This window comes from Microcaecilia unicolor, chromosome 1 (genome assembly GCF_901765095.1).
Source record: "Microcaecilia unicolor chromosome 1, aMicUni1.1, whole genome shotgun sequence".
NCBI lineage: Eukaryota > Metazoa > Chordata > Amphibia > Gymnophiona > Siphonopidae > Microcaecilia > Microcaecilia unicolor.
Window position 1 is genome coordinate 526,981,572 of NC_044031.1, and position 11,534 is coordinate 526,993,105.

Here is an 11,534-nt window from a genome sequence, read left to right on the forward strand (position 1 = left end):
ATTCTCAGATGTGGGAATCCCAGGTTCACTGAAAACAATGCTAGGACAATAGGGACTTGAAACGAAGAGGCCTTGAAGTCAATTAACCTGAAACTATATACAAACTGGTTGTGAAGGTGCAGCCTGAAACAAAACAAAACCAGGCCTAGGAAGACAGAGTTGGATTCTGGACATCAAACAAATTCTGCAGGATTGTCTGACCCAACTGGCTGTAACATCAGGTATCCTGATCAAGGCAGTAGTCTGATGTGAATGTGTGGCCTGAAGAGCACGTTACAGCTTTGCAAATCTCCTCAATGGAGGTCGACCTTAAATAAGCTACCAACGTAGCCATGGCATGACCCTCAAGAGTCAGTCCAGCCTGGGCAGAGTTTGGCCTCTGTTGGAAGCAGGATACTGCGCTAGATGGACCATTGGTCTGACCCAGTATGGCTATTCTAAAAATCTGCCAGCCAACTGGAAAGGGAAATGGGACTTGATATACCGTCTTTCTGAGGTTTTTGCAACTACATTCAAAGCGGTTTAAATATATTCAGGTACTTATTTTTTTACCAGGGGCAATGGAGGGTTAAGTTACTTGCCCAGAGTCACAAGGAGCTGCAGTGGGAATCGAACTCAGTTCCCCAGGATGAAAGTCCACTTCATTAACCACTAGGCTACTCCTCCAAGTGTGTGTTTGTCGATGGCTACCCCCATCCTATTTGGATCAAAAGAAACAAAAAGCTGGGTGAACTGTCTATGGGCTTTAGTCCGCTCCAGATAGAAGGTTAAGGCTCGCTTGCAGTCTAAGGTATGCAGTGCACTTTTGCCAAGATGGGCATGAGATTTGGGGAAAAAATATTGGCAGAACAAGTCACTGGTTAAGATGGAACTTCGACACCACCTTAAGAAAGAACTTAAGATGTGTGCAAAGAACTAATCTGTTGTGATGAAACTTTGCGTAAGGTGGATCAGCTACTAGGGCCTGAAGCTCACAGACTCTACAAGCTGAAGTGGCCGCCACCAAAAACACAACTTTCCAGGTCAAATATTTCAGATGGAGCTTTCATCGGCTGGGTGAAATCGATGTTGAGATGGCATCACCCACATGGAAGAATACATACGGGCTGCTTGTCCTCAGAGAACTTATAGAATACAGTACCTTACTGCATAAGTGTACACCCCACCCATGTGAGTGCCCACCTGCAACATACATGCTATTGAAGATATGCGTGTACTTGCAGAACAGTGCATAGCCAGACTAGCGTTCACTAGAATACCAGCATTTAAGTGCACACTTGTCCCCTAATTTCAGGTGGCTCCTTATAGAATTACTTCCATAGTATCTATTGTGGGTGTACTCCCAGATTCCCTATTTTGTCGCTTTTTTTTTTTTTATTATTAAATAGATTTTATGAATCTGTCGCTGATCACGCCCATCTTCACAAATCTCTAACCCACATGTCAAACTTCACTTAGGGCCCCTTTTACGAAGCGGTGGTAAAAGGAGCCCTGTGGTGGCGTGGGTTTGCCGCAACCCAGTAAAAGGGAATTTACGGCCGAGGAAGGAAATGGCCATGTGGTAAAAAAATTTGAGGAAGGAAATGGCCGTGCAGTAAGTGAAACACTTGCTGCATGGCCATATCCTGGGGGAGCCCTTATCACCTTCTAAGGCTCCTGCGCTAGCCCGGCAGTAACTGGGCATTGAATGACGCTGCCCAATGACTGCTGGGTAAACCCCCGGCGCTAAAAAAACAAAATAAATTCCGACACTCCAGCAATAGCGCATGGTGGGGGCAGGCACTACTACCAGGCTCCTGCAGTAGCCCAATGGTAGTGCCAAATTGGCGAGTGGCAAGCCCACGGTGGGCTTGTAAAAGGGTCCCTTATTTATTCTGGTCTCCATATGATGCTCAAAACTTGTAATAAGGCTCAGCTTCCTGAACAAATTCAGAATTGTGCAGCTGGTGGAATAAGAGGCACTTTTAAAAATCCTTTCTTGAAGGATGAAATTAAAAAAAAAAATCACAACACGAAAACTAATGAACTTGTTTAAGAGTTAGCTGTGTATGACAAACTGCCAGCATTCATGCTGTATCTTCCGAATGGCAAAAAGCCGATTTCTCTACTGTGTCGAATGTACAAACATGAATTATACAATACCTATGCGAAGGAAATTTCTCCCTTATGGAAGAAATAATCATGGCTTCTACTTTTTGATCAGTTTCTGTCACCAGGTCTGCTGGAGAACTTTTCAACATAACACGGGCTTCGTTCTTCAGCGCATCACAGACTACCTGGAAAAGAACAGAGTTATCAGCAAAGTTTCAAAGAAGAAAAGAGAACATTAACTACAGTGCTCCAGCTGAAAATGGCACCCCTCCCCGGGGAAAATGTATTACAAAGCAACCTATGACTGTCCAAAAGTGACACTAACTCAAGACTCCTGCTGTGTGGTTGTGGCTACTAACCAGAGGAAATCTTTAGCTAACAAGCATGCATAAGCAACACAATGAGAGACTTTTAATTTTTCTTTTAAATAAAAATAAAAGCTGAGTTTTATAGAACATTGCAGGTATTTAACATACAAAGTTGATAACGGCTGATTAGATACAATGGGGCCGACTTTCAGACTGCGGGAGGGAGCCCGGCTAACTCCCACGGTCGGTGGTCAGCCTGGATATTCAATGCCGAGCCGTTTCTGGTGACTGGCATTGAATATCTGGTTTATTTTCAGCTGGTTTCAACTTAGCCAGTTAACTTTAAACCGAACAAAGATATTCCAGCTATTTAAGCGGCCCGATGTGGCTGCTTACAATAGCTGGATATGTGCTGAATATTTGGGGATAGCTGGCTATATCGCACGAAACAGCCAGTTATCTCTTAGACAACAACCGGGAATATTCAGTGGGGGATAGCTGGTTAAGCATCATTTAACTGGCCAGATCTGTTCCTGGCTGGTTAAATGGTTTTGAATATAGGGGGGTGGGGGTGGGGGGGGGGGGAATGAAAAAAAAAAGTTACTGCAATAGTTATGAGTTACTGTACAGGTAATTCATGATAACCTTTCCAATATTAAGACAGGGTTGGTATTTAGTCAACCAACAGGTAATGAAAAGGGATCTTTCAAATATTTAGAAGGCAATGGATATGTAAGTGATACTACAGAATGTATTCAAATAACTAAGATAAGCCTGTGTTAGTAGTGTTTACATGAGGAAAAAATAAGAGTAGACAAAGATGGACTCAGTTTACCGCAAACCATCATGAGATCAGTAAGATTTAATTGATATTTATAAACTACATAATTTTAACAATGTATAAAACAAAAACCAAGTCTTCTAAATTCTAGAATAAGAATGATTAAAAAAAAACAGGAATTTCACCCCATCTCCTAGTTCCCATTACCTAGTGTAAGTAAATCTCTCTCTCATCCATATTCATTGTGGATATCCTGAAAACATGTGATCTAAAAATACATCATTCTCCCATCTTTACCACAATGCTGAACCCTGTTCTAATGATCCGGCACCTCCTGAGACATCTTTACATGTACTCTCGGACCCTACAGCTGCACTCCCAGCATCACAGAACCAGGGCCACCGAGAGGGGGGGGACAGGGGGGACAAAATTCCCCGGGCCCGGGCATCCGGGGGGGTGCCGCCGCTGCCACAGTCCGGCCCACCCTCCGTCGCTCCCTGGCATTGAGCTTAAGCGCCTCACCTTCGAAGGCGCAGCAAGCAGCAGCAGCAGACCACTCCTTCCTTCCGTGTCCCGCCCTCGCCTGATGTAACTTCCGCGAGGGCGGGACTCAGAAGGAAGGAGTGGTCTGCTGCTGCTTGCTTCGCTTTCGAAGGTGAGGCGCTTAAGGTCAGTGCAGAGGGCCCTGGGGTGGAGAGAGGGACTGGCCCGGTGGTGGGTGGAGGGGGGCCCGGCGACCTCGGGTGGGGGGGGGGCCAGTCTCTCGGCGGCCCTGCATAGAACTAAAGAGCCACACAATTTGCTTTTCAGATATTCGAGGAAATGAGATCTCTCAGCACAGGGCTGATTCCTTCATTAGAGAAAACAGAATGTGGTGATGGCGTTATTTACAAACTTAATATCTAAAATCAACTCTTTTAGAAAAAGCAATGCAAGGGAAAAAAATATCTTCACTGGGAGTTGTGATCCTGTATATTTTTCTCATTTCTGAACATCTAATACCCTATTACTTTCTCACATTACCTTAAGTACATACAATTTTAAACTAAAAAGAAATCTCATGAAGATTATGACCTAAACTTTATTTTTAGAAGAAAAACTGCACACTCAGTGGCTTTCCTATACCCGTAAAACCAAAGGGTGTGTCCCAATTTAAAGAAACAAGAAGCCACAATTACATTCAACAGATTACAAAGCAGTGCAACTCACTTAACCAAGCACTGGACTGCTGAAAGACCGAGGGCCAGATGCACAAAAGTCCCTGCAAAAACCCCATTGCTTAAAGATTCTCAGTAAAAGTCACCGAGCTGAAAATAGTGAGCGATTCCCAAACATGGCATGCAAATCAGCTGCACGGACTTTCAGCGAGCAGCTGGCAGGGAACGTGCCTGGCGCATGTGTGCAGCAGTGACCTAAGGGCCTGTTTCTATATATGGGGCCTAAAATTAACATATGTTACGCAATTACACCTAAGCATATTCTAAATATTGCATGTATATGAACTACACCTAAGCATGAATACGCTTGGGTGTAGTTCATGTGACTAAATCCACGCGTGTCCATTTACACCGATGAAAGGCTGGTGTAAATCCATGCATGTAGATTTACGCACACTGGCCCATATTTTATAATGCGCATACATTTTGGAACGCCCACAAAATGCCCATTTCCACACCCCCTAACCACGCCCCTTTTTGCCTGCGCACATTAGAATTTAGGCGCGGTACATTACAGAATACACTTAGAAATGTACGCACATAAATTCTAATTCCTGCCAATTAGTGCTCGTTATTGCTTGTTAAGAGCTGTTAACAACGCTTAACAGCTTGTTAAAACAATTAATCTGCACGTTTAGTTATAGAATATGCCTAGATTTACACATGGAACCACATGGAACTCCAGGCGCGCTATACAGAATCCGGGGGCAAGCGTCGACACTGCACTGTGCACATGCCCAGTTACTGTTGGCTCCAAATGAACTGCCTCTACTGATCTGTGCCACCCTTCTGCTACACATGGCTTCCATACACGCATACAAGCAGTAATGTGCATGTACGAAAGCCGTGTGTAGCTTTTTTTCAAAACTACTTTTTTGTTCTGAATTTGTGGAACACAGCTGACACCCAATAAAAGATCCCCGATGGCTCCTCTAGAGATTGGAAGGACAAAAGTGGCAGCTAGAACCAGCTATGACAACTTGGAACGAGAGCAATGGAGACAGCTACCGGAAACCTGCGAGAAAGGAGAACTGGAGAAAACTGTAAAATTCACTGATCAAAGGGGAACAGCTAAACGCAACCAGACACTGATCTGAAAGATCCTGGATAACACAATTTTACAACAGTTGAGGCACATCAAGCAGCCAGCGCAACAGAGGCGAGATCCAGGAGCCACCGTTATGCTATGGCAGCTCCTCATCTCCCATTAAAATTTCCATATAAAAGGTAGGCGTTTCTTTATGTGCATCGCTCAGGAATGGCTGTACATTGCTCGGAATGCACATTTAAATAGTAATCAGCTTGTTTACATAGGTTAGCATACGATTCCCATTGTCTACTGCCCTGAATAGTAAAAAGCACGCAGAACTCCTTTTACTCCTGCCACAATTCTGTGCAAAAAAAAAATAATAATCAAAATTCTGCAAGTTTATTAGTCATAATTTAACCAATATTACAGCCCCCCTCCCTGTATACAGATACCATCCATATTTTTTCCAGCCCCCTCTCTGCAACCACACACAGCACCCACCTTTCCTCCCTCCCTCCACACATAGAATCCACCTTTCCTACAGCCTCCCTCCCTCTACACACCCACATACAGCCCCCTCTGCCCCACAGCACCCACAACCATATTTTTTTTTCCAGCCGCCCCTGCACTCAACTATGAGGCAGGAGCAGGAGAAGCTGCATGGGAGTACCTCTTCAGGGCAGGAAAGAACACTACTCTTTCCTGCCCACTGACACCGCTTTTTCCAAATAGCCGCCGAGACTTCCTGCGGCAGTCTAATCAGATTACTATTTGAAGTCTAGATAGCCATTTTGAAAAAGCGGCAGCACCGGCCCAGAGCAGCTGTAGTGAACAGAAAAGTGTGGGGTTCTTTCCTGCCCCTGACAAGACAGGAAAGAACCCCCACACTTCCTGTCAGCAAGGCTTGGGGGGGAGGGGGAGCGGTGGAGCCAGCAAGCTTTAACCACAGGCTGGGGAGGCCAGTCAGCCAACTCTTGAAGTGCAGATTCTGCACAAAAGTTGGAATTCTGAGTGGCTGTATTCTGCGCAAATTGTGCACTCCACAGTCGTGCAGAATTCCAGGAGTACACTTTGCACATTCACTAAATAACGTGCTCGCTAAACCAGCTAGAACTGGTCAAAATCACATGTTGCTGGCTGAGTCGGTTTTGTGCGTCAGGGCCTGTCAGTCAACGTCCCCTGTGTGTCCTGAGGAGCCAAAGAACTAAGGATATTGCAGGAGCCAGCACACCCCAGAACAGAAAGATTGATTTTATCAACACAGGTCATTTTACTTCTCTGTGTCCCCTGAGATAGATAAGGAACCCTTTATTACAGAAATGGAGAATTGCACCATACAACAGGACACCTCCATTTAAGTGCCTCAGTAACATGCGGTGAGAACTTATTCTATATGGATACTTAGGGCTAGATTCTAAATATGGCACCCCCCCCCCCCCCCCCCGTCTCTTCTCCAAGCTGAACAGCCTTTGCCTCTTTAACCTTTCCTCATAAGGAAGTCGGCCTATCCCCTTTATCATTTTCATCACCCTTCTTCTCTACCTTTCCTAATGCCACTATCCTGCTTATAATCGAAATAGAAAAACGCCTATATTGTGACCCAAATCGGGAGATAGACGTTTATCTCACAAAAACGAAAAAAGCGGTATAATCGAAATCCGAATTTGGACGTTTTCAGCTGCACTCCGTCGCGGATGCGGACAAAGTTGATGGGGGCGTGTCGAAGGCGTGGTGAAGGCGGAACTGGAGCGTGGTTATCGGGCGATCAGAGATGGGCGCCTTTCGCCGATAATGGAAAAAAAATATGTGTTTTTAGCGAGAATTTAGGGCACTTTTCCTGGACCCTGTTTTTCCACGAATAAGGCCCCAAAAAGTGCCCTAAATGACCAGATGACCACTGGAGGGAATCGGGGATGACCTCCCCTGACTCCCCCAGTGGTCACAAACCCCCTCCCACCACAAAAATATGCCGTTTCACAACTTTTTATGTTCACCCTCCACTGTCATACCCACCTCCCTGGCAGCAGTATGCAGGTCACTGGAGCAGTTATTAGGGGGTGCAGTGGACGTCAGGCAGGTAGACCCAGGCCCATCCCCCCCCCCCCACCTGTTACACTTGTGCTGGTAAATGGGAGCCCTCCACACCGCCCCCCAAACCCACTGTACCCACATGTAGGTGCCCCCCTTCACCCCTTAGGGCTATAGTAATGGTGTAGACTTGTGGGCAGTGGGTTTTGAGGGGGATTTGGGGGGCTCAACACCCAAGGGAAGGGTGCTATGCACCTGGGAGCTCTTTTACCTTTTTTTTTTGTTTTTGTAAAAGTGCCCCCTAGGGTGCCCGGTTGGTGTCCTGGCATGTGAGGGGGACCAGTGCACTACGAATCCTGGCCCCTCCCACGAACAAATGCCTTAGATTTGTTCGTTTTTGAGCTGGGCGCTTTCATTTTCCATTATCACTGAAAAACAAAAACGCCCAGCTCACAACTTGTCGAATAAAACATGGACGTCTATTTTTTGCGAAAATACGGTTCGGTCCGCCCCTTCACGGACCCGTTCTCGGAGATAAACACCCATGGAGATAGACGTTTTCGTTCGATTACGCCCCTCTATATGTTTTTTTGAGATGATGTGACCAAATTTGCACACATTAAGGTACAGTTGCATCGTGGAATAATACAAAGACATTATAACCATTCTCAGATTTGTTCTCCATTCTTTTCTTAATAATTCCTAAATTCTTATCCACCACTGCACACTGAGCAAAGGGTTTCATTGAGGACACCTAAATCCTTTTCCTGGGTAGCGACTTCTAATACGGAACCTTGCATGTAGGGAAAAAGAATCCAAACTATAGTTACATGATGCATCACTTTGCACTTGCTCACATCAAGGACTAGTTTCAGTAAATGACACCCACATTTGGGTGCCGAAAAAAATCAGCACTGAGTGCTATATTATAAATGACGCTTCCTGGGCACTGTTTAGAGAATAATGCAGAGCGATGGGATCCACACCCAACTTTGGGTGGAAGAATTTACACAAACTGAAACCTGGTGTAATAAAGGCGCACAAGCTAGGTGCAGATCCCCCGAATTCTATAATACTACACACATCTTGAGTGCACACCCCTGACCCACCTAAACCCCTCCCATGACCACACCCCCTGTCCGTTGCACGCTAAAAGATTTGCACACTTATCTTTATAGAATAGCGCTTTGCAAGATGCGTGTGCAAATCCTAATCTTATTAGCGCCCAATTTTTGCTAGTTATCTGCTCATTATACAATTAAAATGCACAGGCAAATTGGGAACGCACTCAATTTGAGTGTGCAATTTTGGGCAAACCCAGGGGTAAACATCAACTGCCATTTGGATGCCCAGTCTCTTAAGGTCACTTCCCACCAGCTGCAAATTTTAATATATCTGGCACATCACTGACAAAAGTAGAGTTTTTGTAGGTATACCTCTCCAGCCGTTCTTGCAATAGCAACTGCAAAGTCCATGCATTTTTGCCAAGGATCACCCATTTTCTCCTAAAACACACAAAGAAAATGTTTTAATACAAAATTTTTTTGCATAATTTAGGTGTTAGTACAAATCAAATCAGAAAGCATATTTCAAGCCAATCTGCCGTAATGTTATTCTGAAAAGTGAAGACCTTTGTGGATAACAGGCTGCACATTATAAGCACATAGAAAACTCAAGTTTGGTTGTATGATTGTGGACCAATGAGGGATGCTAGGGATTATCAGAGCTCGCAGTCTGCATCCCTCTGTTAAACCCACAGTATCCAGCCACTGTGCGCCACACTCAGAGTGACAGTTGGCATCATAACGCCACAGAGAGGCTAATTCCTAAGAAGCTTATCATCCCAAATTTACAGACTTAAATTCCTGCTAAAATTTTGTTCAAAAAGCATTTGGAGCAGTCTTCCATATAAATTATTGTGGAAAATGATAACTGCATTACATGTAATCACAGTACAAAAAAAATGCAGAGTAGCCCCTCCCCTCCCCCAGACTACCTTACAATCCCCGGTGTTCTAGTGGTATACTCATGACAGGAGCGATGCCTCAGTCACGACTGCCTATTTAAGAGCAGCAGAATGTGCAGGAGTAACTGGGGATTGCTCCTGTCCGAACTACACCCCAGAGCACAAGGGATTGTACGATAGGCCGGAGGGAGGCTTACAGGTGAGGAGGAAGGAAAGAGGTAGACAAATAGGGCAAGCATAAATTTTTGTCTAACACTGAAAAAGGTTTGGCTAAAACCAAAAACATTGCCTCAAATTTAAAATAACCTTTGGTCAAAACTGAAACAGGGCAGAAAAATGATTTGAGGCCTGTTTTAGTGCACAACTGAAACCAAAATTCAGCCAGCCTCTAATTTTAACAAAGATCTAGATTTCCTATCACACTCTACCACTTTGTCACTTTCTGATCACCCATCCATCTTTCCCTTTTTTCCCCACCCATCCACCCCTACTTTCCCCCTTCAGACTATCAACTGGTTGTTATGATTCTTTTTCCCATATTGATTATTGTCCTGACCTATGAACAATGTTTTAACCTCCAAAAACTGGTGAAAAAAATGTATTGTTGGTCAATTTAACCAACAACTTTATAATGTGTGTTTTTAACCATAAATACATATTATTGTAGATGAGCATTGTATTCTCTTTAAATTAAACTGCATATTAAAAAAACGTATCCTTAAGCATGGCACTACCTATTTATTATTAGGGAATTGAGAGCTCTTTCCCCTGCTCACTATCCTGCAGGCTGCAGGGGAAGTGGGGGGGAGGGGAGGCAAGGAAATTAATTTAGTTTATAATTTAAGTATCCATTTTTCTATGTTTAAGGCAGATCATTGTTAAAATAGATTAGGAACCTTTGCTCCTAAAGAGAGACCCCCCCCCCCCCCCCTGATGAGCAAATGCTGCCTTTTTACCCATGCTGCCACTAGTGGAGTGCAATTAATTAATCTCAATAAAAGCCCAAAAGAATAATGCACAAATACTACTTTAGTTGCATTCCCGTTTCTAAACCGAATAAATAGTACTAAGCTGGCTGCCACTGAGAAGACACCATCTATCTAGCTCGCAGTTATTACAGAAAAAAACACAAGAAGGATCAGTTCAATTTCGGTAACAGATGACTAGAAAGATCAGCACTGCAAGTCACATAGGTTATTTAATAAGCTTCTCCTTGTGATCGTGGGCAAATAATTTAATACTCTATTGCCTCAGGTACACAAAATTAGATTGTGAGCCCTCCAAGGCAGGGACATACCTCGAGTACCAAATGTAAATGACCTTCAGCTATTACTGGAAAAAATGTGAGCAAAATCCAAATAAATAAAATAAACAGAGCTAAGTACACCGACTTCAGGATTTGTTGGCCTGCCTCTTTTCACTACAGGAAAAGCAAAACAGCAGAAACCAGGCAAGATTTAAATAAGACTTAGCCTGCAATTCTACCTAAGTAACTAGTTTCCAAACCCTTCCGGATCCTGCAGCACTGCTTCTTCCTCTCCACAGCTGACTAGTTCTCTCTGCTGCTCTGCTCTCCCCTGTTGGTCCCTCCCTGTGTGTTACAACACAAGTTCCCACCCACCCTCCGGTTACAGACACCCAACCAATAACAAAAGCCTACACATATAAGGCTTCCAGTTCCAGCGAATCCGAATGCTGGTTTTATGGTAACCTGTGGTAAAGCTCGGCCTCTGATTGGTTAGTTTACTCACATTTGATAATTACAGTGGGGGCATCTGATCACAGTCAGCCTTTTGCATAACTTTATTTGTAAGACAAAGTTAATAGAGGGACGTACACGCAGCTAATGCTATTATTAAAAAAAAAACCTCCACATTGGCTTCTAAGATATTTGCTCAGAGTATGCAGTATTTACTCATTTCTTTGTATACAATGTTTAAATTTGAATAGAAATCAAACAAAATAAAACATGGAAAAGAAAATAAGATGATACCTTTTTTCTTTTCCATGTTTTATTTTGTTTGATTTCTATTGATAACCTTAAGAGTGGACTAACACGGCTACCACACTCCTCTACTTTAAATTTGAATAAAGATTCATGGACTCAGAAAAA

At 43.9% G+C, this 11,534-nt stretch overlaps 1 protein-coding gene across 3 annotated transcripts in view; it reads right to left on the reverse strand.

The window, feature by feature from the left end:
- Positions 1–10,987, reverse strand: part of IMPA1 (inositol monophosphatase 1) — a 29,769-nt gene extending 18,782 nt beyond the window's left edge. The window contains exons 1-3 of one of the 3 annotated variants that reach the window (XM_030215944.1): positions 10,742–10,987; positions 8,892–8,960; positions 2,143–2,276 (exon numbers count right to left, since the gene is read on the reverse strand). In XM_030215944.1, coding sequence (XP_030071804.1) covers positions 2,143–2,276; positions 8,892–8,954 — 197 coding nt within the window. In that variant the 5' untranslated portion in view covers positions 8,955–8,960; positions 10,742–10,987. Of the gene's footprint in view, positions 1–2,142; positions 2,277–8,891; positions 8,961–10,718 lie in introns of all 3 variants that reach the window. The other 2 variants (XM_030215935.1, XM_030215952.1) reach the window with 2 other exon arrangements.
- Between the last annotated feature and the right edge of the window lie 547 nt (positions 10,988–11,534).